The 27,944-nt window shown below is 37.4% G+C and overlaps 1 protein-coding gene across 1 annotated transcript; it reads left to right on the top strand.

The window, feature by feature from the left end:
• Positions 1-1,033: 1,033 nt before the first annotated feature.
• Positions 1,034-24,879, top strand: LOC145165462 (pleckstrin homology (PH) domain-containing protein). The gene is made up of 58 exons (XM_079084197.1): positions 1,034-1,348; positions 2,499-2,602; positions 2,740-2,874; positions 2,951-3,001; positions 3,228-3,322; positions 3,391-3,508; positions 3,894-3,995; positions 4,068-4,253; positions 4,361-4,521; positions 4,720-4,890; positions 5,047-5,136; positions 5,228-5,552; positions 5,643-5,747; positions 5,824-5,916; positions 6,010-6,077; positions 6,479-6,599; positions 6,683-6,892; positions 6,974-7,177; positions 7,277-7,386; positions 7,512-7,608; positions 7,727-7,825; positions 8,014-8,178; positions 8,265-8,339; positions 8,413-8,856; positions 8,940-9,281; positions 9,383-9,514; positions 10,046-10,159; positions 10,234-10,418; positions 10,549-10,657; positions 10,839-10,982; positions 11,153-11,446; positions 12,107-12,754; positions 12,830-13,018; positions 14,147-14,250; positions 14,908-15,197; positions 15,305-15,389; positions 15,478-15,789; positions 15,866-16,709; positions 16,870-17,033; positions 17,145-17,307; positions 17,398-17,664; positions 17,902-18,099; positions 18,457-18,499; positions 18,823-18,932; positions 19,026-19,994; positions 20,081-20,154; positions 20,236-20,575; positions 20,661-20,759; positions 20,842-20,997; positions 21,096-21,277; positions 21,394-22,093; positions 22,176-22,312; positions 22,417-22,543; positions 22,655-22,876; positions 22,951-23,469; positions 23,561-24,058; positions 24,147-24,308; positions 24,392-24,879. Exons 1-58 carry the CDS (start codon positions 1,252-1,254, stop codon positions 24,740-24,742), a joined length of 12,699 nt encoding a protein of 4,232 aa, XP_078940323.1. The 5' UTR covers positions 1,034-1,251; the 3' UTR covers positions 24,743-24,879.
• The last annotated feature ends 3,065 nt before the right edge of the window (positions 24,880-27,944 follow it).

Genomic DNA, 27,944 nt, shown 5'->3' with positions numbered 1-27,944 from the left:
CAAGATCACACAAAATTGACACAATGGAAAAAATTCAAGATTGTAATCAAGTATAAGTTCCAACATATTCTTGGCATTAATTATAGTTTTTTAAACTGTGAAAAGACTTGCATTCAAATCCCAACCAATTGTAATTCAAGATTGTAAATACAGTGGTTTGAAACATCAAGATAGCAACGTTTCACTAGATTCACGTGAATAAATCAAACAACGCCAAAAACAAAATTAAAGAAAGACAAAATAGAAATATGTTCGTTTTTTGTTTACCTGATGCGATAATAGGGGAAAGAGCAATTGATCGAAGTAGCGAACAGGGAGCAGCGATCGAAAGTATCAGGTCGACGTGAACGTGATTTTGTGATACAGCGAAAACGTGATCTGTTGTAGCAATAAGGAATGATATTTTGTCCATTCAAAATGATTTTTAATTATAATGATTTAATATTATGAAAAACAATTATAAATCAATAAACGAAAAACAATTTAATATTTTTGGATATATATGATATTAAAAAACATTAAGAAGTATATATGATATTTAGAGTTTAGATCAGACAAATACGATATTTAATTGTTTAGGAATGGCGTATATGAAATTTTAAGTAACAAACGACAAACTTAGAAACCATATAATTAGAAAAAGTAAAAGACTGCTAATGCAATAATCATACATCAACATATGAACATATAATATTCTCGTAATTAACTCTAACATTTATTTAATAAAACATTACTTTTAAATGTAACATGTCTTTACGGCAATGTCGACAATAGACATAAACACCGGGTTTATTACCTAACCGAGTCTTGCGCAATGTCGACAACATATAACTCCCTTCAAAAAACCGGGTTTGTTACCTAACCGACTCCATTTAATCGTTGAAAATAGTGAGTAGTCAGCTGAACTCGTGATATCCACGGGATCTGATTAAAGGATATTTTATTTCATTCCTTTTTTGCTTCCTCCTGTCCCAAGTCGAATACGTGGGCCAACTCTGTCACGTTCTAGTCCCGTTGGAGGCGTTAATTCAGACGTGTCTTTCACAGCTCTCGTAATTCGTAAACCCTCTCTCTCTCTCTCTCTCTCTCTCTCTCTCGACTCTCGACTCGATACTTCACTTGCACCGAACGAATCCATCCTGATTCCTTTTCCCCCCAATTTCTTCCTTCCATTTCTCCCGTTGATACCGTTACCAGGATATGGAATAATCAACATCAAAATCAAAATCCAAGTCAGAATCAGCCTCTAAGATGTTGGAGGATCAAGTAGCGCATTTGTTGCAGAGGTATCTCGGCAACTATGTCCGTGGCCTCAGTAAAGAAGCTCTCAAAATCAGCGTCTGGCAGGGTATAAAATCATCATCATCATCATCATCATCATTCTTCTACTTTTTTGTTGATATACTTTTTTCGTTATGATCACTTTACTGACGGACTTTTTAAAAATTTCCTGTGGTCGGTTTTTTTCATGTTTCGTGTGTGTTGTTTGCTTTAGGGTTTATAGGTTTGTGCAGCCGGCCTCAATGTTACTAGTGTTTGTGTTATGTAAAAGGAATATATAATGGATGCTTGTTTGGTAATATGAACAATGCTATTAGTTCCTGAATTTGAAATGATGGTTGCGTTGCTGGCGGTGGTGTGCACATACCGATTATGTCATGAACTGGGAATAGAAATTAGGAATGTTACAGTTCTGTGAGACAGTCCATTAGAATTGCTCAATTGGTTTACTGACTTCAGACGGCTTCTGGCTTGCACTTTAGGCTGGTATGTAGTACTTCCAGTAGGAGTAAGTGGATGACTTTGGGGGCGAGTGATAACTGAATTGATGAGAGCCTGCCTGTTGGTTTAATGGTTTTGGGCCAATAAAACAGTAACATTTGTGTACTGTGAAATACTGAACGTTGTAACCTGCTAAGTGTGTGCCCTATTCATTTTCAGCTTCCCATAACTAAGTTGAGTTCCAAGAAGGCCACTGTAGGTATGTAAAGCTAGTAGTTAACTTTGGCCTAGGATAATAGCCTTGAAATGGATAGAGTGGGCATTTTGTAATTCATGCATCAATCATCAGTAATTACAGTAATGCGGTCAGATGTGTGAGATGCATGTGCTTTTAGGCTTAGGTGGTTCAGGAGGTGTTGGTGCATTGGAGTTATGTATTAATACTAGTTAATGGTTATGGTGTAGATTACTGTTTATATGTCAGTTATTTAACATCCCAAACCGAACTCAGAGTCTTGCATAATAACCTTCAAATCAAATTAAAATGATGTAGGCTAGTTATCAGTAGCCCACTACTTAGGATGCCACAAATTTCATGCTATATTTTAGTGAAGATCCTTGTATGATTGTATCTTGAATCAATTGTTGGTCTAGTTTGAAACCTTTGTTGCCTATCTTTTTGGTATATGCATATAAAGTTTCCAAAATTTGACTCCTCCATGTCAAATTTATTTCATATGCTATATTTTGAAATTCAATTGTTTGGTTTGTGACAGGCGATGTAGAATTAACAAATATGCAACTGAAGCCGGAGGCACTAAACGCGCTGAAGTTGCCTGTGAAGGTTAAGGCAGGGTTCCTTGGATCAGTGAAGCTCAAGGTGGGGGCTGATAAATCTTCTCTTAATCACATAGAGAATGTTGGAAGATGTCTGAAAGCATATTAATTAATGGGGACTTCTTATCTGCTTATCGTCTGTAATTATTTAAGTTTCTTTATGGTATTTATATTTCTCAGGTCCCTTGGAGCAGGATTGGTCAAGAACCAGTTTTGGTATACTTGGATCGTATATATTTGCTAGCCGAACCTGAGACCCAAGTTGAAGGGCATAGTGAGGATGCTGTTCAGAAAACTAAGAAGTCCCGAATACATGTAAGACATTAGCATACTGTTGTAAGATGCCTGATTTGATGATCCTCCAAATAACTTTTTATTATTATTGAAATAGGACATGGAAATGAAGATGCTGGAGAGTAGGCAGATATTGACCACAGAGATGGTATGCGCCTAAATTTAAAACCTCACCTATCCGGTACCATATAGTTTTCTCCTTTATAGAAGAAGCTCTAGCAATCTGCAGATAATTCGCCTCCTTGTTTTCTACTTTGCTACATTGAACTATTGAAGAAGTATTTATATCTATTTTAATTTGGATAACATGTTAAAATCATGCATGCTGACTTGCCCATTCAATCAAGTAACATGTTCGTTTTATTTTCTTTAAGAATAAATCGTGGCTTGGATCCTTCATCGAAACAATAATTGGAAATTTAAAGCTGTCGATATCAAGTATTCATATCAGATATGAGGACACTGAAAGGTAATTAACTTCAAATTCTCTTTGTTGTCTTGTTACTGTGTTTCCAGCTAATTTATTTTCTATTTTAGCAATCCTGGCCACCCATTTGCAGCTGGTGTGACCTTGGAGAAGCTCTCAGCTTCGACAGTTGATGATAGTGGGAAGGAGGCTTTTGTCACTGGTGGTGCATTAGAGCTCCTCCACAAGGTCTTTTTCTACAAGCTTTACATTGTTGGATGCAATTACTTAATATCATTCACATGTCCACTTTTCTTTTTAATATGCTTTATTTACTGTTGTGATATTATTTGGAATTAATCCAACTTGTTTGAATTGATGTTTTTTTAAAAAAAAAAATACTTGGGTATCATGTTTTGAGATTCTTTAGTTAGTTACTTTATTTCTCTTATGGGTATTTTGGTCTTCTAGTATATATCTATTCTCCAAGTTGGTGATAGGGTTATTGTTCCTTGTAATAGGACCATGATCTAGTGGGGTTCTATTATTATATTACCAAACATTATTATTGATGTTAGCTGATATAGTGAATTGTCATATTGATTATTGGTTTTGCTGTCACAACTTTTTCCAGTCCGTAGAGCTTGAAAGGCTGGCTGTTTATTTGGATTCTGATATTACTCCATGGCACATTAAGAAACCATGGGAGGATATGAAACCCTCTGAATGGGATCAGGTATATATTCACTGGTGTAAATTGATCTTTTAGATTTCAGCTGCTATGTCATTGTACTAAGATCTACTTCAGGTCTTCAGTTTTGGCACAAAAAATGGAAAACCAGCCAGTGCTCTTGCTCAGAAGCACACATACATTCTACAACCTGTAACCGGAAATGCTCAGTACTCAAAACCACGTTCAAATTCATCTATTCGAGATCAACCTTTACAGAAAGCGGTAGTGAACCTGGATGATGTCACAATTTGTTTGCCAAAGGTCAGCAAGTCTTTATTCTATCTGGTGACTTCATTATGCGAGTGAGTGAGTCTGATGATTAATTTATTTATGTTGCTCTAATAAGCATTCCTTTCACAAATTTACAGAGTGGTTATAGAGATGTGCTGAAGTTAGCTGATAACTTTTCTGCGTTCAATCAGCGATTGAAATATGCTCATTTTCGGCCTCTTGTCCCGGTGAAATCAGATCCGAAAGCATGGTGGAAGTATGCCTACAGAGTTGTTTCAGACCAGATAAAGAAGGCAAGGTATTGACTGACTTCCCCTCTAGCATCTCACAATCTTAATTATCTAGTTACTTTTTTTTTTCTCTATTTGTTAAGAAAATATTTTGTTTTGAGAAAATGAGTTTTCTAACCATCATCCTTTTAGTTTCTTATCAAACTACTATCTTATGCCCGGAAATTTTCCATTATATATTTATATAATACTATTTGTGGTGGTAGCGGGAGAATGTCTTGGGAGCAGGTCTTGAAATATGCAACCTTACGTAAAAGATACATATCTTTGTACGCTTCACTGCTAAAAGCCGACCCTGGTCGAGATGTCATTGATGATGATAAAGACATCGAGGAACTAGACCGTGAACTTGATATTGAGCTCATAGTTCAATGGAGGTATAATTTTCTTTCCGAGGTTTTAGTTATAGATCTTTTAGCATGTCATTTTTTCTCTTTTAGTCAAGTTGACCAGCAATATTGAAAGTAGAAAAGGACTCCTATTTCACTGCATCAAATCTAATCCATTTACTTGGTCCCTTGTGATATGTGTAGGATGCTTGCACACAAGTTCTATGAGAAGTCGCAGTCTGATATTGCCATGAAGAAAGAGCAAACAAAGAAATCATGGTTTTCATTTGGATGGTAGTACCTTCACCCTCTTTTCTTTTCTCTATATCACGTGGCAAGACTTTTGTATATTTAATCCATTTACTTCGTCCCTGTGTGGTTTTAGGGGCAACGGAACTGCTGAAGATGATAATCAACCTTTGCAATTCACGGATGAGGACTGGAAACAATTGAATGACATTATTGGATACAAGGAAGGTGATAATGATGAGCAGTCGGGGAATAAAGATGAGCAGGGGGATGTCCTTCGTACATTGATAGAGGTTCACATGAAACATAATGCTTCAAAACTTACTGAAGCTCATGAGTTTGTTGCTGAGTTGTCATGTGAGAACCTCGATTGTTTGATGAAGTTTTACAAAGATGCAAAAGTTATTGACATGAAATTGGGATCTTACCGGTTGTCATCTCCTGATGGTCTCCTTGCTGAGGTTAGGTTCTTAATACATTTGTGTATGTGTGTCTGACTGCTGTAGTCTATATGATTGTTTAAATACTTGGGTTCTGATTTTTTGATGCAGAGTGCGACATCCTCTGATTCATTAGTTGGGGTCTTCAACTATAAACCATTTGATGCTAAAGTGGACTGGAGTATGGTTGCCAAGGCATCTCCTTGTTATGTTACAGTAAGTTTTATTTTCATTATGTATGTAGTCTTTAAGGAAATAGATTTTGATCTGATAATAAGATGTCTTTTCTCAGTATCTGAAGAACTCCATCGATCAAATTACAAACTTTTTTGAGAGCAATGCTGTGAGTCAGAAGATAGCGTTGGAAACTGCTGCTGCCATGCAGGTTTTGTTTCTAGAATAACTCAATAACGTTCTTTCCACTATCTCTGTGCGCTCTTTTCATTGTACGTTGCTGACAGCCATATTATTTGTTTAGCTTACAATCGATGAGGTTAAGCGTTCTGCACAACAGCAAGTAAACAGGGCCTTGAAGGAGCATGCCAGGTGTGTAACATACTTCATGTGGTGATAATACCTTTGGCCATTAAGGAGAACATCATATTACTTGATTATAGTTGTTCACTAGATGTGAATTTTGTCTCCATCTTTTAAGTTGTGTGCCTGGGGATGGACATTTCTCTAAAATAACTTTCATATTTCTTTGGAATTCTATTTGCCTCCCTTGACCCTTTCCGATTTCATTAGTCAAGTGTATGATGATAGGCGTGTCCGTTTCTCTTTCTAATTATACCATCTGCTTTTTTGAATGGTTATGTGTTGATGATTGATGTGGATGTATCATAATGGTGTTGTTGTTGTACTTATACATCCATAGACAGTTCATATAAACTATGAATGCTTCATTTACAAAGCAAAGTGTGACACTTGAGGTAACTTGCTACTAGGTTCTTCTTGGACTTGGATATAGCAGCTCCCAAGATCACCATTCCAACTGAATATTGTCCGGACAATCTTCATCCCACAAAACTCTTGCTTGACCTGGGAAACTTGATAATCCGTACTCAGGTTGGTTCATAGTGATTTCTCTTTGATCAGCCCAAATATCGTTAAATGATAAATTTTTCATAAAATTTCTCAAACATGCACAGGATGATGATGATGATGACGTTTCTCATGAGAAGGATATTTATCTCCAATTCGGTGTCGTATTGAGTGATGTATCTGCTTTTTTTGTTGATGGTGACTATCATTGGAGTCAACGTTCGTTGACAGGAGGATCTGGCGGTTCTTCGCAGTCTAGTATCGTTAGTTTCTTGCCTATTATTGATAAGTGCGGTGTGACTTGTAAGCTTCAACAGGTATATTCATTTCAAGTTTGAAACATGATTATTATTATTATTATATGTTGTCAGTTGATAACACTTCATCTCCCCATCTAGATCCAATCAGAGAATCCATCTTTCCCCACAACAAGATTGGCCGTGCGGCTTCCTTTCCTTGGATTTCACTTTTCCCCGGCACGTTATCATCGACTGATGCAAGTTGCAAAGATCTTTCAGGGAGAGGATAACGATAAGGAAGGTCTTGTCCGCCCTTGGGATCAAGCTGACTTTGAGGGGTGGTTAGATGTTCTTAATTGGAAGGTTGGTTTGATCCTAGAACCATTCATGCCTTTATCGTCTAATCAGCATTGTGATTTCTTATACTTGTGGAATTTTTTATTTATTGTTATTTTGGTGTAGGGTGTGGGAAATAGGGAAGCTGTCTGGCAGAGGAGATATTTCTGTTTGGTGGGCCCTTTTCTATACGTGCTTGAAGCGCCTGGCTCTAGGTCATACAAGCAATCTTTCAGGTGCTTATACTGTTAACTTCTGGTTGTTTTTTTTTTTTTTTTTTTTTTTTTTGTGTTTCCATGTTTGTAACTAGCATACTTCCGGATTGGCCTTTTTTGATGTTGATTACTTGTCTAATTTGCAGCTTGCTTGGAAAACAAGTATATGGCATCCCATCTGAAACTATTGGCGATGTAGAAAATGTGTTGGCTGTCTGTCGTACAGAACGATCCATCAGCAAGGTTGTTTAGCTATTCTCTCACCGAACATTTTGGTTAACCAAAAGAAACAGTGTTGTTATGTTTAATCTATATAATTGGTTTGAAGGTCCGTTTCTCATTTGCATATGTTTACCTGTAGGTTGTGGAAGATGCAAATGCTCTGATATTACGATGCGAATCAGAGGAATCAAAGACAAACTGGAAACACTTATTGCAGGGGGCTATTTATCGGGCATCGGTAACCATTTTTGGCTCTGTTTGATTTATAGCTATTTGTGTGATTGTACTTGCTAAGTTTACCTTGCACATACGTGATGATGGTGCACTATGATATCTTTACGGATGTACTAGTATCGGTTTCCTTCCATATATTTTAACGTGCATGTCTGGAAGAAATTTAAGGATCCTTTAACTGTTTCCATGCAGGGTTCCGCTCCCATCACTGGTCTATTGGAAACTTCGTCAGAGTCAGAAGATTCAGAAATAGAAGAGGTTCAGAAGCTTGATATGAAGGATGTTTCAAATACAGAGAAACTGTTTATAACCGGTGTTCTAGATGAGCTGAAACTGTGCTTCAATTATAGTACACAGGTAAAAGTGCTTTTGAAGTAGTTAGTTGAATTTGCACTGGCACAGGTAAACCTGACATTTCCTTTGACTTGTTTTGTTTACTTTAGACCGACCGGAATCTTATAAAGGTGCTTCTGGCTGAGGAGATTCGTTTGTTTGAACTGCGGGCAATAGGTGGTCGGGTGAGATTTATTTGCCTTACTTTTTACAAGTCTGTAAATTTTATTTCTCATTTGAGTTCATGTTTCTGAACAGGTTGAGATTTCAATGAGAGCAAGTGATATGTTCATTGGAACTGTCCTGAAAGCATTGGAGGTAGAAGATTTAGTATCATGCAAGGGGTCCCGCAAACCTGTTTACTTGGCACGGTCATTTATACGTCATGCGGATGCTCCTTCTGTGTTTGATACTATCGAAGATCAGAGTTATGGTGGCAGCGATAAAAATCAAACTGAAGGAGACGATAGGTTTTATGAGGTATCTGATAGCCTAAATGATCCAGGAGATAGTCCAGGGCCATCAAAAGGAGCAATTTTGAAGACCCCAAGTTTTACCCGTATTGCTGGTTTGTTACCTGATGATGTTAAGCAAGATGGGGAAAATAATTTGGAAGTTACCGACACATTAGACAGTTTTGTGAAAGCTCAAATTGTTTTCATTGATTCGAACTCTGCTTTCTATGATAACGTTGATAAACGTGTGAGTTTCTTTCCCTGCTTTCGTTGGTTCTTTTTTTGTAAGCAATTGTTGGAACTCAAGGTCCTTGTTTTTTTTAACTTCAGGTGATGGTTACTCTAGCAACCTTATCGTTTTATTGTAGAAGGCCTATACTTGTAGCAATTATGGAATTTGTTAGTGCTATCACTGTTGAGGATGACAATCTGGAATCTTTCAGTGATCATTCTTCAACAGATGATGTGAATGATAGTTCTAGGGAGGTTGAAGTCAATAATCAGTCACTTGCTGTTGATGAGTTGAAAGTCACAGGTCTGCTGGGAAAGGGTAGGTCCAGAGTGGTATTCCTTTTGACACTGGAGATGGCACGTGCTCAAATTCTGTTGATGAAAGAAGATGGAACTAAGCTCGCTACTATGTCTCAAGATAATTTCACAACTGATATAAAGGTCCATTTGACTGCCTCCTTTAAAATACCAGTGAATCTACATATTAAAATGGTGTCCTTCTAAACTAGTTTAATTTGTGTAATTATCTTTTTCTTCCTCAGGTTTTCCCATCTTCTTTTAGCATAAAGGCATCCCTTGGGAACCTGAGAATAAGTGATGATAGTCTTCAGAGCAGTCATATGTATTTCTGGGCATGTGATATGAGAAATCCTGGTGGTAGTTCATTTGTGGAGGTAATGTAATTCGGTTTTTATTTTTATTTATCTTCAAAAAATGGCTGTACTGAGGTATGTGAAGGGTCTGAATGTCTGATACCCTCTTCTTTGAGGTATAATTTTTGTAGTATGAAAGTTCCATAGCTCAAATGCCATCTTGATGTGTAGTTCCGATCTATTTTGTTTGGTTGGTGCATAAGTGCATTGAATGGGCATAGAAGCAGAGTGTCAGTTTTTGTCCCGATGTGACACAACTTAGCTCATCTTTATTGGAGCTTGCTTTCCTTTCTTGCTTTAATCTTCATCTAGTTATTTATTGACCCACAATAGAATGAATTGCTTTTGTCCATGTTTGTAATGCATGCATGGGGCATACTGTACTCCCTGCAACATGTAAGCACTGTGCAGATTGATGTTTTGAAACAATGAGTATATTGATAATATTAGTTAATGTATTTGTTCTAATTGGTTCTTGTTGTTGGTTTCTGCCATCTACACCCATACACATCTCAAATTGATCACATTTTTCTTATTTGTCAAAATCTACAGTTGGTTTTCAGTTCGTTTAGTGCTGATGATGAGGACTATGGTGGGTTTGATTATAGCTTTACCGGACAGCTTTCTGAAGTACGAGTGGTGTTCTTGAGTCGGTTTATTCAGGAGGCAAGTCTTCTCTTCTTCTTGTTATATCTGATGTATTTTGCAATTGCTTAGGTTGGTGTTTTGTTGGCCTGTAGATTATCAGTTACTTCATGGGCCTTGTTCCTAACAACTCAGTGGCTGTTGTAAAAGTGAAAGATCAAGTAACAGATTCAGAGAAGTGGGTTAAAACAAGTGAAATTGAAGGCTCACCTGCTATAAAGTTGGACCTTTCGTTGAGGAAACCAATAATTCTAATGCCTCGTAGAACAGACAGCCCTGAGTAAGAGTTGAATTCTTTAACTAATCAATCATGTTTTGTGCCTGATCATGTGGACAGTTGTCTATATGTAAAATGGCCTTACTAGTCTTTGAGGGTTATCACATATATCGTCCTTGTTTTGTTGTTGCAGTTATCTGAAGCTAGATATTGTTCATATAACTGTCCAGAACACTTTCCAGTGGTTTGGGGGTACCAAAAGAGAGATGAATGCTGTTCATTTGGATATAATGTCGGTCAAGGTGAGTCCTATGATTCGACTTCGGGTCAAGTACTAAAAAAGTTGGCATGGTAAAATCTGTGTTAACTATTTATTTTTCTTAGTTTGGAATCTGGTACTAGAGGAAGTAATCTAATTGCTTAACTTAGAATGGAATCTGAATGAGCTTTAAGGTTTCCCTAATGAGAGCTTTCTTTTGGTAGTTTGAGGACATCAACTTAAATGTTGGCATGGGAACCGAATTGGGTGAAAGCATAATACATGATGTGAAGGGCGTTTCCATTGTTATTCGGAGGTCACTTCGTGATTTGTTGCATCAAGTTCCAAGTATAGAAGTTGCCATCGAGGTATTACAGTTCATCTTAGTATGTAAATATGCAATATGATTTGACAGAGATGCTGGTGTAACTATTAGTATCTCATGTCTGCAAAAGCTTCAAAATTCAAGTTCACTGTTGTAATATTCTTGAAGGTGTCGTTTTCAACTTATATGATGTGTGTTTTACCACTTATTCAGATAGGTGAACTGAAAGCGGCTCTCTCCAATAAAGAGTATCAAATTATTTCAGAATGTGCACTGTCCAACATCTCTGAGACTCCAAATGTTATTCCCTCTTTGAACAACAACAGTGCTGTGTCGACTTCTGCTGATGTTATTGAATCTTTGGTTCTTCAAGATTCAGAAGGTCATGAACATGGAGCTGAAAATGAACAGACTTGGATTTCTATGAAGGTCTCTGTTGTTGTTGGTCTTGTTGAATTGTCTCTTCATTATGGGATGGCTTCGGATGCAGCTCTCGCAACACTGCAGGTACTCCTTGACACTTACAGCTTTTCTTTGCAATTTCATTTTCGTCAATCTTGTGCAGTTTCAGTGTTGCACTGCATATTAGGGGTTGTTTCTTTCTGACTTAAAGAGCTTCATGGGTTGAGCACTTAATCTGGACAACTAAACTATACATGGCTGTTTCTGGACAGAATGACTTAATGATCTGTGATTGAACTAGAAATCTGGAAATGAAAGCTTGCATTTGATAGTGAGGTTTAAGCCTCAATTTATATACCAAGGGAATACCAAAACAGGAAATGTTAAAAGCAACTTAAGACACAATAAAACCCTATTCTATTTCTATCCTTAAATGAGCTAAGCCAAAAAAAACATGCTTAATTTATTAAGACACCAACCATGTCTATTTGCGCTTCTTGTTTTTCACCCAACTCCTCTCACGTAAAACTTGATGAATATTGTGAAGTTTGTTTGTTGGAATGTAAGGGTAAACTGATCATTTAATCTCATTCAGAAGGTTTATTCAGACTAGAAAAGAAACAAACCTTATGTATACAGCACTTGATCAGTTGATCCAGAGTGACAAACATCATTACTCATTAAGCCACTTCATCCTTACATGACTTAATGGAGAAAAAAAGAAACAAACTCTTACTTCTTTGCTTATGTGGTTCTTTGTCTCAGGTGAGTGGGCTATGGATGCTTTACAAAGCTAATACACGGGGAGAAGGTCTTCTCTCAGCGAGCCTGAAGGGATTCACTGTGAACGATGACCGTGAGGGGACAGAAGAAGAGCTTAGGCTAGCTGTGGGGCAGCCCAAGAGTCTGAGATACAGTCCAGATTATGAGGTTCACAATGAGGAGAACGAAATGGTGAAGGCAGACGATGTGAAATATGATGAGATATTAGGAGTTCCCACAATGTTAATCCTTGATGCTAAATTTAGTCAGTATTCAACATCATTGTCATTATGTATCCAAAGGCCACAATTGCTTGTTGCACTTGACTTCCTAATGGCAGTTGCTGAGTTTTTTGTACCTACTGTACGTGGCATGCTGTCAAATGAACTGGATGAAACATCATTATATGTAGTTGATGCACTTGTTTTGGATAAACCGGTTTTTAGTCAAAGCGATGAGGTGTTGATACTCTCTCCTCAGAGGCCTTTGGTGGTTGATGGTGAAGATTTTGACCATTATATTTATGATGGTAGAGGTGGAACTTTGTTGTTACAAGACAGAGAAGGACAAATGATCTCTTCTACAAGCATAGAAACTATTATACATGTTGACAGTGGTAAACGATTGCAATTCAAAAATGTCACCATCAAGGTGTGTTTTCGCTTTTGATGCTGGTTTGATTGTTTTTTTCTTTTTTGTTCATGAAAATTAAATTTATTCATGCAGAATGGAGAATATCTGGACTTATGTGTTTCCCTAGGGTCCAACAGCAGTTTCTCAGCTTTGGAAGATGATCAAGTTTTTTTGGAAGAGGAGGAAAGTAGCTCACCAAATACTCAAGAGGAAACTACAAAAGATTTGCCTTCTCCAAACAATACAATGAGCAGACCCACAGAAACTTCCATCGAGTTGCAGGTGAATGTATTTTTCTGATAGCAGTCCATAGCATAGCGTAAGGTTAATTTTTCAATGATTATTTCATTACCAAACATGGGTCTATAAAATTTTTGCTTCCCGAGCAAACACCACTTGAACTTGACATTCGTTCTTCCTTCTGACATCAATTTTTACATATCATCTAAAGAAAAAACTCAACAAATGGTGCTTCCACTTTTACGTCCTATGATGCAACTAGCCTCATCTCAGTTACTGAATTGTAGGCCATCGAAAAATAAGAGAGAACTTAAGACAATACTTCCATCAATGTTATGTTCTTCCCTCCAAGTTTGCTATTATGACGCCGATTTAGAGTTATTCTTTTTCTCTTGTATAATCTGTCATTACAACATATCACTTAATCCATAGACATTGGTTCTAAAAGATGTACAAATATCCCTTTACTTTCACCTCAGTCCCAAAAATGCAACATTTTCTCTCTTATTTCAGTTTAAATTTACATCTCAACTCATGTGCAATCTTGAGAAGATATCTATTACATTTATTTCGTCCCACAAAGTCTCTTATTCAACCATGTGTCATGTTGAACATTACATTATCTTGGGAGGAGGGAGTATGATATTATTTGTGTACACCTTGTAATAACGTGGCTTAATATCTGACAGTCAACTCCTATTTGTTTCTTCAATGATATTATTTTCCAAGATATGTGGATGGTCTTCTCTTATTGCAGTTAATTGGCTATTGATGCAAATTTATACTGCATTAGCACAAACAAATACTATCAAGAAATTTAACTGTAATCATTTTCATTTTCATTTTCTGATGTCAGTTCATATCATTTATGTAGTAAATACTTTTATCTCCTTAACATTTTTTCTTAAACACTTCAAAGCTTCTAAGCTAAAGAGTCTAAAATCATTTTTATGCCCTCAGCTCTTCAATTTCTAGATTGGCCCTTAATAATAGGACTAACTGCTGTATTACCAAACCAGTTCTGTTATTCTGTTCGACACTCATGATAACCTTGTTCATGAAGCTACTAACAGCAGGGGTGCTTCTGTGACATGCCAATATTTCTCATCTTACTTCTCTGCTGTCTTATTTGCTAGTATGTCTGTTCTTATACATAATTTCTTTTTGCAGGTTATAAGCCCCGAGCTTACATTCTATAATTCATCAAAATATGTAGGAGAGTCTCCTCTCTTCACAAACAAGTTTTTGCATGCAAGATTGGATGCCTTCTGCAGGTCTCTCTTTCTTGCCTTCATGAATTTTGTTGATTAAATTTCATGGGCTGCCTTAAATTTGTATTTGGTCCTTTTCATACTAAAGCTAGTGTTGCATGTTACTGGATGATTTGGGTATTGGAAAAATGCTTAAAAATTTGTTCCTTTCTCTGGCATATAGGTACTGAAACTCAAACATGATTTTGCAATAGTCTATTTATCATTTCTCATATTATTTTCTATCCCTAAATGAATGCCTGTCTTCTAAATACGGTTAAACATAAATCTCCTCTTTTTGATCAACAAGTCTTCACTTTTTGTTTAATAAAATGAATAAGCACACTATTTTCTCATTCCATTTTGTGTGTGATAGTTTGTATGTGGTGGATGGGTCCAAAACCTGGCTCCCTGGAAACCTATATCCAATATATTCTAAACTGAAGGAAAGAGGCCAGTACTTTCTGAGAGAAATCTGAAAGGAGTAGGTTAATTCTTATGGTTGGGTGAGAAATCGCTGCATATTTTGAGAGAGAGATAGAATGATTCTTTTATGAATAACTTTTTGGTCTGTTTCATGTTTATAAGATGGAGGTTGAGGGTTTTGTTCTAGATTTATGATATTCTTTTTATACGATCAACTTATTAAAAAAATCTTTCATGTTTATCTGCTGTCTATAGGCTCGTGCTGAAGGGCGATACAATAGAAATGAGTGCAAATGCTCTTGGTTTAACTATGGAGAGCAATGGGATCAGAATTCTAGAGCCTTTCGATACTTCTGTCAAGTTCTCAAATGCTTCTGGGAAGACAAATATCCATGTTGCAGTTTCAGATATATTCATGAATTTTTCTTTCAGCACATTACGGCTATTTTTAGCAGTTGAGGAGGATATATTAAAGTTCCTGAGGATGACATCCAGGAAAATGACGGTTTCCTGCTCCGAGTTTGACAAGCTTGGCACATTTCAAAGTAAAGATCTTCTCTACCATTTTGTTGATTCTGAGAAGAATACTTGTTTATCAGTCAATTAAATTGCACCTCATTCGTGCAAAAATTCTGACACTACTGTGTTCCAGGTGCCCACAACAACCAAACATATGCATTTTGGAGACCGCATGCACCACCTGGCTTTGCTATTCTTGGCGACTACATGACAGCAACGTTGGTGAATCTTTTAAGATTTTGGGTTTTCCATATTACAGTCGTATACTGTTCTTTCTTATTATCATCATTTGCCTCTTTGTTACAGTGACAAGCCACCATCAAAGGGAGTTCTTGCTGTAAATACTCGCTATGTAAAGATCAAGAAGCCCGAGGCCTTCAAACTAGTTTGGCCCCCTTCCGATTCTCAAGGTGCTGGCGACCTTGAGCTTGTCCCTGAAGATGGGGAAGAAAACTGTTCCATTTGGTTTCCAGTTGCACCAAAAGGATATGTTGCCTTGGGATGTGTGGTTTCTCCTGGAAAGACACAGCCTTCACTCTCCTCCGCCTTCTGCATACATGCTTCTTTGGTATCTCCATGTGCTCTAAGGGACTGTATTGCAATTAACTCTGGTGACATGTATGTGAAATTCCCAATTCAGTAAATGCATACATTAGATATCGAGTATTCTATTGACTTATTCTTTACTTTGCAGAAGTTCTCCTGGATTGGGATTTTGGCGTGTGGATAATTCTCTTGGTACCTTCCTTCCAGTAGATCCAGGGACTTTGAACATGTCCGGTAGAGCCTATGAGTTGCACCATATACTTTTTGGTTTCCGTGGAGCATCTTCAAAATCATCAAAGGGTTCAGACTCCCCAGCACTTCCTTCTAATCGTGATAATATTCAATCAGAGAGGTCATCAACTGCAACTTCTGGCAGGCGGTTTCAGGCGGTTGCTAGTTTTCGTTTGGTATGGTGGAATCAAGGTTCAAAATCTAGAAAGAAGTTATCCATATGGCGCCCTATTATTCCTCAAGGAATGGTGTATTTTGGTGATATTGCTGTTACAGGCTATGAGCCTCCAAACACATGCATAGTTCTTCCTGAAGATGATGAGCCTTTTAAAGCTCCTATTGGTTTTCAAATTGTCGGGCAAATAAAGAAACATAAAGGAGCTGAAAGTATATCTTTGTGGCTGCCTCAGGCTCCCCCTGGCTATGTTTCCTTGGGGTGTGTAGCCTTTAAGGGCTCACCAAAGCAATCTGATTTTGGCTGTTTGAGATGCATGCGCAGTGATATGGTCACTGGGGATGAGTTTTTGGAGGAGAGTATATGGGATACTTCTGATATACGGTTCTCTAAAGAATCATTTAGCATATGGGGAGTTGGTAATGAGCTTGGAACCTTCATGGTCCGCAGTGGCTTTAAAAAACCTCCCAGGAGGTTTGCTGTAAAGCTTGTGGATTCCGATACACCCACTGGTTCAGATGACACAGTTGTTGATGCAGAAATTAGAACCTTCTCTCTTGCGCTTTTTGACGATTATGGTGGCATGGTAACCATTATACTTTTCATTTCTGAACTTGCTTCTTGATAACCTTTAAACCTTAAACTGCTTGTCATATTATATTAAAGTACAGTTTTATGCATTTATAAATGTTATCCTCCACATTGCTAATTAGGATCCGAATTGTTTCATATGTTTGGAATTGCAGATGACACCATTGTCTAACATATCATTGAGCAGTATAGGATTTAGTCTCCATAGCAGGCCTGATTACCTCAACGCCACTGTTTGCTTCTCATTGGCCGCCAGATCATATAATGATAAACTTGAAGCTTGGGAGCCTCTTGTTGAACCTGTTGATGGTGTCTTAAGGTAGGTTATCTCTTTCTCTAGAATTTTGCAAATAGGTTTTAGTGCTGAAGGGATCCCTTTTCTCTTTCTCTCTCCTTGTTTAACGTCTTCTTGTTTGGTTTCAATATACAGGTATCAAAATGATGTCAATGCTCCAAGTGCTGCATCTCAATTACGGCTCACCACTACAAGGGATCTCAACATAAATATAACAGTGTCTAATGCTAATATGCTTATTCAAGCTTATGCAAGCTGGAATAATCTTAGCCAAGTTCATGAACCCTCTAGTGTTAGGGTAATTTTCTGGTTCCCTTGGTGTATAACAAATTTTTTAGTATTCCTGGATTAGTGAGTGATTCTTTCTCTCATGTGGTCCTTATAACAGGAAGCAATCTCTCCATCATATGAGGGGCCTATCATCGATGTTCATCACAAGAAAAATTATTTCGTGATCCCGCAAAATAAACTTGGGCAGGATATCTTTGTTAGAGCTACTGAAATCAGGGGACTTCCACATGTAATCAAGATGCCATCTGGAGAAAAGAAGTCTTTGAAAGTACCAGTTTCCAAGAACATGTTGGATTCCCACTTGAAAGGAAATCTTTACAAGAAACTACGATCAATGGTGACAATCATCATCTCACAGGCACAGGTGTGCTCCCTTGTCAATCTTTGATTTCTTTATTAATGGTACCAGAGCATTCATTAGCCAACCTGATTTACATTAGCTGCTGGGCTTCATTAGCAAATCATTCTCTCTTTTTGTACAAAAGAAAACTAGTTAACTGGGCTGTGCTACTAAACTTGTTGTTGGGTTATTTTTTTCATACAAGTTTAATGTTGCACATATTATTACGTTTTCATGATCTTACATTCTCTTTCATATCAGTTTCCTAAAGTAGAAGGACTGGGTTCTCATCAATATGGCATTGCCGTCTGTCTAACTCCTGGCCAAAGCTCCTCCAATGGCATCCTTCTTGGTCGGCAAAGTGCACGTACATGTGGTGCCAGCTCCAGTAGTGACAAATCTTCTGATCTTGAATTGGTTACATGGAATGAGATTTTCTTCTTCAAAGCAGATTCACTGGTTAGTAATTTACATTTTTTCTTTATGTTCGTCCTTAACTGAAAACAAACCTGGTTTATGATGGAATGAACGTTTACAATATCCATCTTCCCTGCATCATTGACCAACTTTTGTAGTTTTTGGGCTTTAATCTACTACTACTATGATGTCCATCTTCCCTGTAGGCTGTATCAGTCCTTTAAATTTGTATTCTGTAAAATTTTGTGTTGCTTTTGGATAAAGTTTTGATTGTTGCAGACGCGCACTAATCCTGCCATATATTGTTCTGTTCGGGGTTTTTTTTCCAATATAGACAACCAGTCAAGATTTTACACATGAAATCAATGTTTTAAATCACTATCTATTTATTTTGGGCAGGATGGCTATATGCTGGAGTTAGTAGCAACAGACATGGGGAAAGGTAGATCATTTAACCTCAACCATGCTTATTTTGTTCAATGTGTTGTAAGTTGATAGATGATGCTAACAGAATTGTGCATCATACGCATACTGTATCCTTTTAGTGGCATATATACTTAGCTGTTTCCAGTGTTCTTTGAGTAGCATACACAACATCTTTTGTGGTTGTACCATACAGGCCTAGCTAGCTTCCTTCACCATGCACTGAGATAATTGTGCAGAGTTGTATACTTCTCCTATCTGTGGTGTCATCCATGTTTTAGCTTATTTAGACTACTCGTCTATCGATTCACAGCTCTAAGCTTACATTTATTGTTCTTATAGGTGTTCCTGTTGGATACTATTCTTCTTCTTTGAAGGAGCTACTAGAAGCCCAAGATGATTTAGCAGGGAATGAATCTAAGTGGCTCGAGTTGTCACCAGCTGATTCCACGGTGAGATTCTTTGTAGTAATCTTTCAAGTATCTCCGTCCATATTTTGGTTAATAGCTCCAATCAACTCTGTTTGTTGATTCTTAATATTGCAGAAGACAACTCAAGCAGACACATCCTCAGTCTCATGTGGAAGAATAAAGTGTTCTGTCCTTCTTTCACCAAGATCAGTAGTAGCCAACACAGATAAAGGCTTCATTAGGGACCGAAATTCTGGGTCTCTACAAGTTGGGCCTACCAAGGAAGGCCCCTGGACCACAGTGAGACTAAACTATGTTGCACACGCTGCCTGCTGGCCATTAGGAAATGCTGTAGTTGCAAGTGAAGTCCTTGTAGAGGATGGAAATAGATATGTGAATATCAGATCTTTGGTTTCAGTTACCAACAACACAGATTTAGTACTCGAATTGTGCCTCCAGCTTGATGCATCTAAAGATAATTTGGATACCTTAGAAGATTCCAGAACGGATTCCCCAAAAGATGCCATAGAGACAGATGTACAGAAACAGATTGTCATTGGAGAACTGAAACCTGGAGAAAGTCTTCCACTTCCACTTTTTGGACTTGTCCATTCTGGATTATATGTTCTCCAATTAAGGCCTACTCTAGATGATGATGACAAGGAATATTCATGGAGCTCTGTAATGGATAAGCATGCAGTGTCAGAAGATGATAGTAGGCCCAAAGACACTTCTGGAATACATGTCTCGAATCTGAATGAGTCTGAGGAACTTCTATACTGCTCTGAGATAAGTGGAACATCATCAAATCCGTCACATGGAATGTGGCTTTGTTTGGCCATTCAAGCATCTGAGATCTCTAAGGACATCCGTTCTGATCCTATTCAGGACTGGAATATTGTGGTGAAGTCCCCTCTATCCATCACCAATAATCTTCCTCTAACAGCTGAATTTTCTGTTCTTGAAATGCAAAGAAGTGGCCATTTTAAAGCATGCTCTAGAGGTGTATTTACTCCAGGTGAAACAGTGAAGGTCCTAAATGCCGACATTAGAAACCCCTTGTACTTTTCTCTGTTTCCACAACGGGGGTGGCTCCCAATACACGTGAGATATTAAATTCACATTTCCTTTTTCCCATTCAACCCTTAAAACATTTTTTTTCTCCAATTGACATGATTTGTCTTTTGTAGGAGGCTGTGCTCATATCTCATCATTCTCTTGATCCAGCAAAAACATTAGGTTTAAGAAGTTCAGTTTCTGGGAGGTTCGAACACATTCGTTCATATTATTTTTTATTTATTTATTTATGCTTATTTTCATATGCATTTGTTGTTGGTATATGCAGGGTTGTTCATATAGTTCTTGAACAGAACTATGAAATGGAAAGGCCTTTGGCACCCAGGACTCTAAGAGTTTATTCTCCATATTGGTTGACGATTGCTAGATGTCCGCCACTTACATTCAGGCTTGTAGATATGTCTGCAAAAAAAGCAAAACGAAACCCTTTCAAGTCAAAAAGGACAAATGAGGTAATCTTAGAGGAGATCACTGAGGAGGAATTTCACGAAGGCTATACCATTGCTTCAGCTCTCAACTTCAAACTGTTGGGCCTGTCTGCTTCCATTAGCGACAATGGGAATGATCATTTTGGGGATGTTACAGATCTTTCTCCACTTGCTGACATGGTAATAATTTTTATCTACTTACCAATGATTTTGTTTTTTTTTCTGTGAACTTTATGAATTCATTTTTCTCCTATGTGTTTCTTAGGATGGTTCGTTGGGTGTCTCTGCTTATGATGCTGACAAGAACTGCATGCGCCTCTTCGTATCATCAAAAGCAACCCCTTATCAATCTGTTCCAACAAAGGTTGGTTACCACAGCTTTTTTGAAAGTTTAGTTGGTTTGTATTTTTGTCCAGAACTTAAAACTTTTTCATTGTCAACTTTAGGTAATCAGTGTGCGTCCATTTATGACATTCACCAATAGACTTGGTCAAGATATATATTTGAAGCTAAGCAGCGAAGATGAACCGAAATTGTTACGAGCATCTGATGTACGGGTCTCCTTTGTTTACCGTGAGACTGACCAACCTAGCAAGCTGCAGGTGAGTAGGGGTCCTTTGTGTGTGTGTATTTCATTCATTATGCAGTTTTTATCTATTTATTATAGTGATACATTCCTTACATATTGTTTATCTGGTAGATCCGTGCTGAAGGCACAGAATGGTCATTTCCTGTTCAAATTGAGAAGGAAGACACCATATTTCTTGTTTTGAAGAAGGAAGATGGCACTCAGGAAATTTTAAGGACTGAAATTCGAGGTTATGAAGAGGGATCACGTTTCATTGTTGTACTCCGTCGTGGACCAAGAGATGGCCCCATTAGGTACACACACATCATATAACTTTGTATATTTATCAACATGAAGAATAATTCAAGAAGCCCACTTGTATTTATTTCCATGCTTCTGCCTTACTTGTGAAAAATTTGTGTTTTGACAGGATTGAAAACAGAACAGCTAGCAAAGTAGTAAGAATTCGCCAGTCTGGTTTGAATACTGATGATTGGATCCGGTTAGAGCCTCGTGCAAGTACCAAATTCTCATGGGTGGATCCGTATGGTGAAAAGTTTATAGATACTGAGGTGCACAGCAATAATGAGGTTACAGTATGTAAGCTAGATATGGATAAATTGGGAGTTAGTTCAGAATGTTGTGAAGGAACAGGATTACTCTTTCATGTTGTAGAAATGGGTAACATCAAGGTTGCTAGGTTTGTGGATGACGTGGCAACAGGTTCACATTCAGATGGACTTAGTAGATCTATGGCAAGTTTTGAAAATTGGAAGAGTGCCAACATGCCAACCACAGAAAAGGAAACTGCAGCTCCCTTGGAGCTCATTGTTGAACTGGGAGTCGTTGGGGTTTCTCTTGTGGACCATAGACCAAAAGAGCTTGCTTACTTTTACCTGGAGAGGGTTTTTGTATCTTATTCAACTGGCTATGATAGTGGGACCACAAGCAGGTTCAAGCTGATACTAGGCCATCTGCAGCTTGACAACCAACTTCCTTTGACATATATGCCTGTACTTTTGGCACCTGAAGAAGCCTCTGATATGAATCACCCTGTTTTCAAAATGACAATTACAACATGCAATGAGACCCCTGATGGTATCCAGGTCTACCCATACGTCTACATACGGGTAATCAGCGGGTCCTTAAACTTCCCTATATATATGGAAGGTAGTTCTGGTATATAATAAAGTTTTGGTGTTAATGTTGTAGGTAACTGACAAAATTTGGAGGATAAACATTCATGAGCCAATAATCTGGGCTTCGGTAGAGTTCTTCAGAAATGTTCAACTTGATCGTCTCCCCCAAACATCTAGTGTGGCACAAGTTGATCCAGAGATACGTGTCAAGTAATAAATCTTCTATAATGACTTACTTGTTAGCAATACATGTAATGTTAGTTTAGTTGTGCAAACAAAATGGTAAAACCATATTTTTATTTTCTTTTTTACAGTCTGATAGACGTTTCAGAAGTCCGGCTAAAATTATCCTTGGAGACTGCACCAGCTCAAAGACCTCATGGTGTTCTAGGTGTATGGAGTCCTATACTATCAGCGATTGGGAATGCGTTCAAACTTCAGGTTAAATAATTTAACTCTATGGATTCAGCCACTCTGTTTTCTGGTGGCATTATTATACCTTGTCTATAGCTGAATACCACTGGAACTCATAAAAATGTATTTTATGTGCAGCTCCACCTGAGGAAAGTAATGCACAAAGACAGATATATGAGAAAAAGTTCAGTTATTCCTGCCATTGGTAACCGCATCTGGAGAGATCTTATCCATAATCCTTTACACTTAATTTTCTCTGTGGATGTGTTGGGTATGACAAGCTCCACTTTGGCTTCTCTAAGTAAAGGATTCGCTGAGCTCTCCACAGATGGACAGTTTCTACAACTACGATCAAAGCAGGTTTGACTTTTTTTTTTCCCTAGTCAAACACATTACAATAGAAACCATACCTAAGTGATAAATTATGTTTCCAGGTATGGTCGAGAAGAATAACAGGGGTAGGGGACGGATTTTTACAAGGGACAGAAGCTCTTGCACAAGGTTTTGCTTTTGGGGTGTCTGGCGTAGTGAGGAAACCTGTTGAAAGCGCGAGACAGAATGGTATTCTTGGACTTGCTCATGGACTTGGGAGAGCCTTCCTGGGATTCGTGGTACAACCGGTGAGTGGAGCACTGGATTTCTTCTCATTAACTGTGGATGGAATTGGTGCAAGTTGTTCCAGGTGTTTAGAAGTTATTAACAACAAAACCATCATACAAAGGATTCGAAATCCACGCGCCATTCGTGCAGACAATGTCCTCAGAGAATATTGCGAGAGAGAAGCTGTTGGCCAGATGATACTTTACCTAGCAGAAGCCAGCCGGCGATTCGGATGCACCGACATATTCAAGGAGCCATCAAAGTTTGCATGGTCTGATCTTTATGAAGACCATTTCCTTGTTCCATACCACAGGATCGTTTTGGTAACCAGCAAACGAGTCATGTTGCTTCAGGTACACCCTCCCTCACCTAATTTTGAACTCCTTTATCCCCAATTCGAAATGCAATATAATATAACTATTGTTGTTGATATACATTATACAGTGTCTTTCTCCTGATAAAATGGACAAAAAACCATGTAAAATCATGTGGGATGTCCCATGGGAAGATCTAATGGCACTGGAGTTGGCAAAAGCTGGTAATCCAAAACCTTCTCATTTAATCCTCCATCTCATAAACTTCAAAAGATCCGAAAGCTTTGTGAGAGTCATCAAGTGTAGCACCGAAGATGAATCGGATGAAAGCGACCCCCAAGCTGTTAAAATATGCTTTGCAGTTCGTAAAATGTGGAAAACTCATCAATCCAGCTTAAAAAGCCTAGTTTTAAAGGTCCCTTCCAGCCAGAAACACGTATCCTTTGCTTGGAACGAGACGGATTACAGAAACAACACCCGTAACCAAAATAAGTCCATTATAAAATCAAGAGATGTTCTGTCCACAACCACTGACAAGACCAGTTTCGTTAAACACATTATCAACTTTTCCAAAGTCTGGACCAGCGATCAAGATTCCAAAGCCCGACATCCTTTTTCCAAAAAGAATGTTAGCACCCCCCATCTCAACCTTATCTTTACTACTTTTGTTTCCCAATTAAAATGTAACATTGTTTGTTTTTTTTTTTTTAACTCAGGTTGTAGAGGACAGCACGATATGTAGCTTCTGGCGCCCAATCTGCCCACCCGGGTATATTTCAGTTGGGGATATAGCTCGCATTGGGACCCATCCTCCAAATGTTGCTGCAGTGTATCAAAACACAGATAGACTATTCGCACTTCCACTGGGCTATGATTTGGTACTAACAATTCATTTAACCCGCCCTTGTGTTTTGTTTTTTTATAGAATAATATATATAAAGAAGTGGTTGTTTGGATTTAGGTTTGGAGAAACTGTGGTGAGGATTATGCAAGTCCAGTATCAATATGGAGACCACGTGCCCCAGAAGGTTATGTTTCGTGTGGTTGTGTTGTTATGTCGAGTTTTACAGAGCCAGAAGCTGATGCTTTGTACTGTGTGGCGGAATTGATTGCTGAGGAGACGACATTTGAAGAACAACAGGTTTGGTCTGCACCAGAGTCGTATCCATGGACATGTTGTGTTTATCAAGTGCGTAGTCCGGCTCTTCATTTTGTAGCCTTACGTCAACCCAAAGAGGAAGCCGAATGGAAGGCTATGAGAGTTATTGATGAATCAGTATCCGTGTCAGAAGCTTCATCGTCATCTCGTTAATGTTAATGTAAAAGTAAAACACTATTGATTGCATTCTGTACAGAATGTACAAAAACTTGAGTTTCTGTTTCTGTTTCTGTTTCCGTTTTGAATTTTGGTTTGGTACATAAAAGAAATAAGATAAGATGATCCAGCAACAGATATGCACATAAACAAACCTCGTGAGTGACTAAAATGGATACATGCATTTTCAGTTACAATGTATGAATATGTATTTAGCCTTTAAGTAGGTATTATTGCCATAAATAGGATTTCACGAGGTGACCTCATGAGGAACCTACTCCATATTTTGCAATAATTTGGTTTTGCCAAAGACGGTCGACACATTGCTTATTGCTATACATACACCAAAAAAAAAAAAAATCATTTTACTTTGGAAAGATTCAAATCCTATATATGCTTTCTCAAAAACTAATCTAATCGTGTTCCTCAAACCTCATTGCTAAAATGAGCATACAAATGAAAGCGACAATAGGGACCTGGGACATACAAATATCTGTAGAATGTAGATATTTTCATCTCTTCGACTTTTGAGTTTTTTTCTTTAGATATTTACAAAACATAGAGATATTTTCATGCCCCTACCCCAAAACCCCACCATCGACATTCGACCCTGCACTGCCACCGGTAGAGGTAATAAAATGGGTAAATTGGCAATAGCTTACATTTTTACTACTTTAGTGTGGTTTGGAACTGATCATGTCACGAATACTTTATTAATTTATCTATTTATTTATTTTTAAATTTTTTGTAAACAATATATTTGTGCAAACTAGTTTTTCCAACTAAAGCAATTTAGGATGCTGATGAAAATATAACCTTAAACCTAAAATTTGACTTCTTACCACCAAGATACATTGTTCGCCCTTATGCTTACCAATTCAATCCGAATACATATTTACTTTTTTGCTTTTGTTTTTCTTAATTAAAGCTATAAGTACATACAGGTTATAATTATATGTTTTAATTGTTATGTCGTTTGAATATTTCATAGCTTCAATAATTCCCTATTATTCAAGGATCTTTAGCTGATCTGTACACTTCTTTCATTCAATAAAGTATATATTCCGGATCCGCTTTCTTTCTAATCTTCATTCATAATGTATAGCTCCAACATCTGGTATCATAGCCTTTTTTGCAGGACCTGATTGAAAATAAAATATCTTGAAAAGATAATTTATGTGGAACATAAAGTGTTTACGTTTCCATCGAGAGATAACCACAATTTATATATAAACAGAAAAAATAAAAAGTGAAGTCAGAATGGTAGATGCCGATTTTGGGGACCATTAGTATTACGATCGACAAAAATATATATTTCCTTAGGGTGTCAAATTTTCCAAAAAAAAAAAAAAAATTGTGTCTAGTCATAAAAGTGTCACCGTTTTCTTGTCATTATTCATGTGTAATATATACTTGGCTAACATGTTTTCCAGTAAAAGTTAAAATTAAAAAAATTTAAACATATCGACACGGTATAAGACTTGTTAAGCAAGTATTTGAATTAAATACGGACAATATCAAGTTATCGACCTACTTAATTATGTCAATTTTATTTTGGAAATTATATACTTTATCTTTGCTCACAACATTATACGTTTGTTATTTTGCCTAAAATAAAACATTTTTAATTCTCGACCACAGAATTTAAATTCTAAGAGACGTACTAATATCCAAGTCAAAAAAAGAAAAACTAAAATAATAATATTTGTTGCTTTATAAATATTGCAAAATTTTTATATTTTGAATGTCTCACAAAAAAACAGAAAAAGATTAATTTTTTTTGGTTATCGTTTCAAATAACTTGATGCTATCGAATCAGGTTTATAAAGATTCTTTTATTTAGTAATTGCTAATTTAGAAGTTTATTAAAGTCTCAATTATTTAAAAAAAATTCTACATCTACTCAAACTAGGGATGTGCTTCGGGCTGGAACCGACCCGAACCGGAATAACCCGAAACCCGAATTGGATGAAAAGTGGGAACTGAAACCCGGACCGATTATACTAATATGGGACCGGTTCGGTTCGGGTAATACGAGTTTCGGTTCGGTTATTAACCCGAAAGGACCGAAATAACCCAAATAAACATTTACACTATGTTTTGAACCGAATAACCAGAATAAACCGAAATGACCCGAATAACCCAAATAAGGAAATTCTATATTTAGTTCAAGAAAAAAAAATATTAATTTAATATTTTTTTCTTCATCTAAATATAGAATTTCCTTATTTGGGTTATTCATGTCATTTCGGTTTATTTGGATTATTCGGGTCATTTCGGTTTATTCGGTTCAAGTGACTATTCACTTTCCGGGTTGGTCTTTTTGGCCAGATTAAAACTTTATTCGGGTAACCCGGACCGAATAACTCGAAACCCGAATTGGGCAAAAATAAATACCCGAGGACCGACCCAAATAACTTATTCGGTCCTAATTCGGGTTGGTTCGGTCCGAGTTTCGGTTTCGGTTCGGGTATTCGGTCCTGACGCACATCCCTAACTCAAACCATGTAACTTTATAAAAAATATTACACATCAATGGATTTTCGGCCTCACACTCCATCATTTAAATTAGGGTGAGCATATGACCGATCGGTTTGGATCCGGAACCGGAATTGATAATTCGAGAGGACGAAATGATTAGCCTACACTGATATCGGTCTTGGTTTTCACGATCAATATCCAGATGGAACTGGTACATATGATTATGCTGTTGGTACAAGTAGAAAATGTCGAAACAAAACAATTCAGTTTCAATACCCTATGATCTTGGGACTATAACTCAATCAATATGTACCCAAATAACATGTTTTTATAGTCTAAAATGAAATACAAATAGTAAACTATATGTTGGAGAAAATTAAATGCCATTCCAACTTCAAAGGATAATGTAACACCCAGTTTCAGGATGTTTCTTAATTCATGATTGTGGTCTGTAATTCGATCATGTAAATGCTTTGGGATTCAAGGGAATAAAGTTGACCTTATTGAATATTGATGATATTGGTTATGAGATCTAAGCCCTTGATTTGTGTGTTGGAACATAAGGGTACAATGGGAAAAGTTATATGTCGAGCTTCTTGCATGGATTATGGTTTTAGTTCGGCATGTGTTAAGCCAAAAGTAACTAGATAAAATTGTAGGGTTCGTCAATACATTTCTGTGCATATAAAGAACGCCGAAAACGGAGTTGAAACGAAGA

This window comes from Lactuca virosa, chromosome 3 (assembly GCF_052849685.1).
Source record: "Lactuca virosa cultivar CGN04683 chromosome 3, Lactuca_virosa_CGN04683_v6, whole genome shotgun sequence".
In the NCBI taxonomy this organism is placed as follows: Eukaryota; Viridiplantae; Streptophyta; class Magnoliopsida; order Asterales; family Asteraceae; genus Lactuca; species Lactuca virosa.
This window is presented reverse-complemented; position numbering and strand designations above follow the sequence as displayed.

Excerpts from the sequence above, each read along its gene's own strand:
- LOC145165462 (XM_079084197.1), top strand. The coding sequence starts at position 1,252 with ATGTTGGAGGATCAAGTAGCGCATTTGTTGCAGAGGTATCTCGGCAAC. Across the intron at positions 7,826-8,013 it reads GGGCTATTTATCGGGCATCG|GGTTCCGCTCCCATCACTGG; the intron begins GTAACCATTTTT and ends GTTTCCATGCAG. Across the intron at positions 12,755-12,829 it reads TCAAAAATGTCACCATCAAG|AATGGAGAATATCTGGACTT; the intron begins GTGTGTTTTCGC and ends TTATTCATGCAG.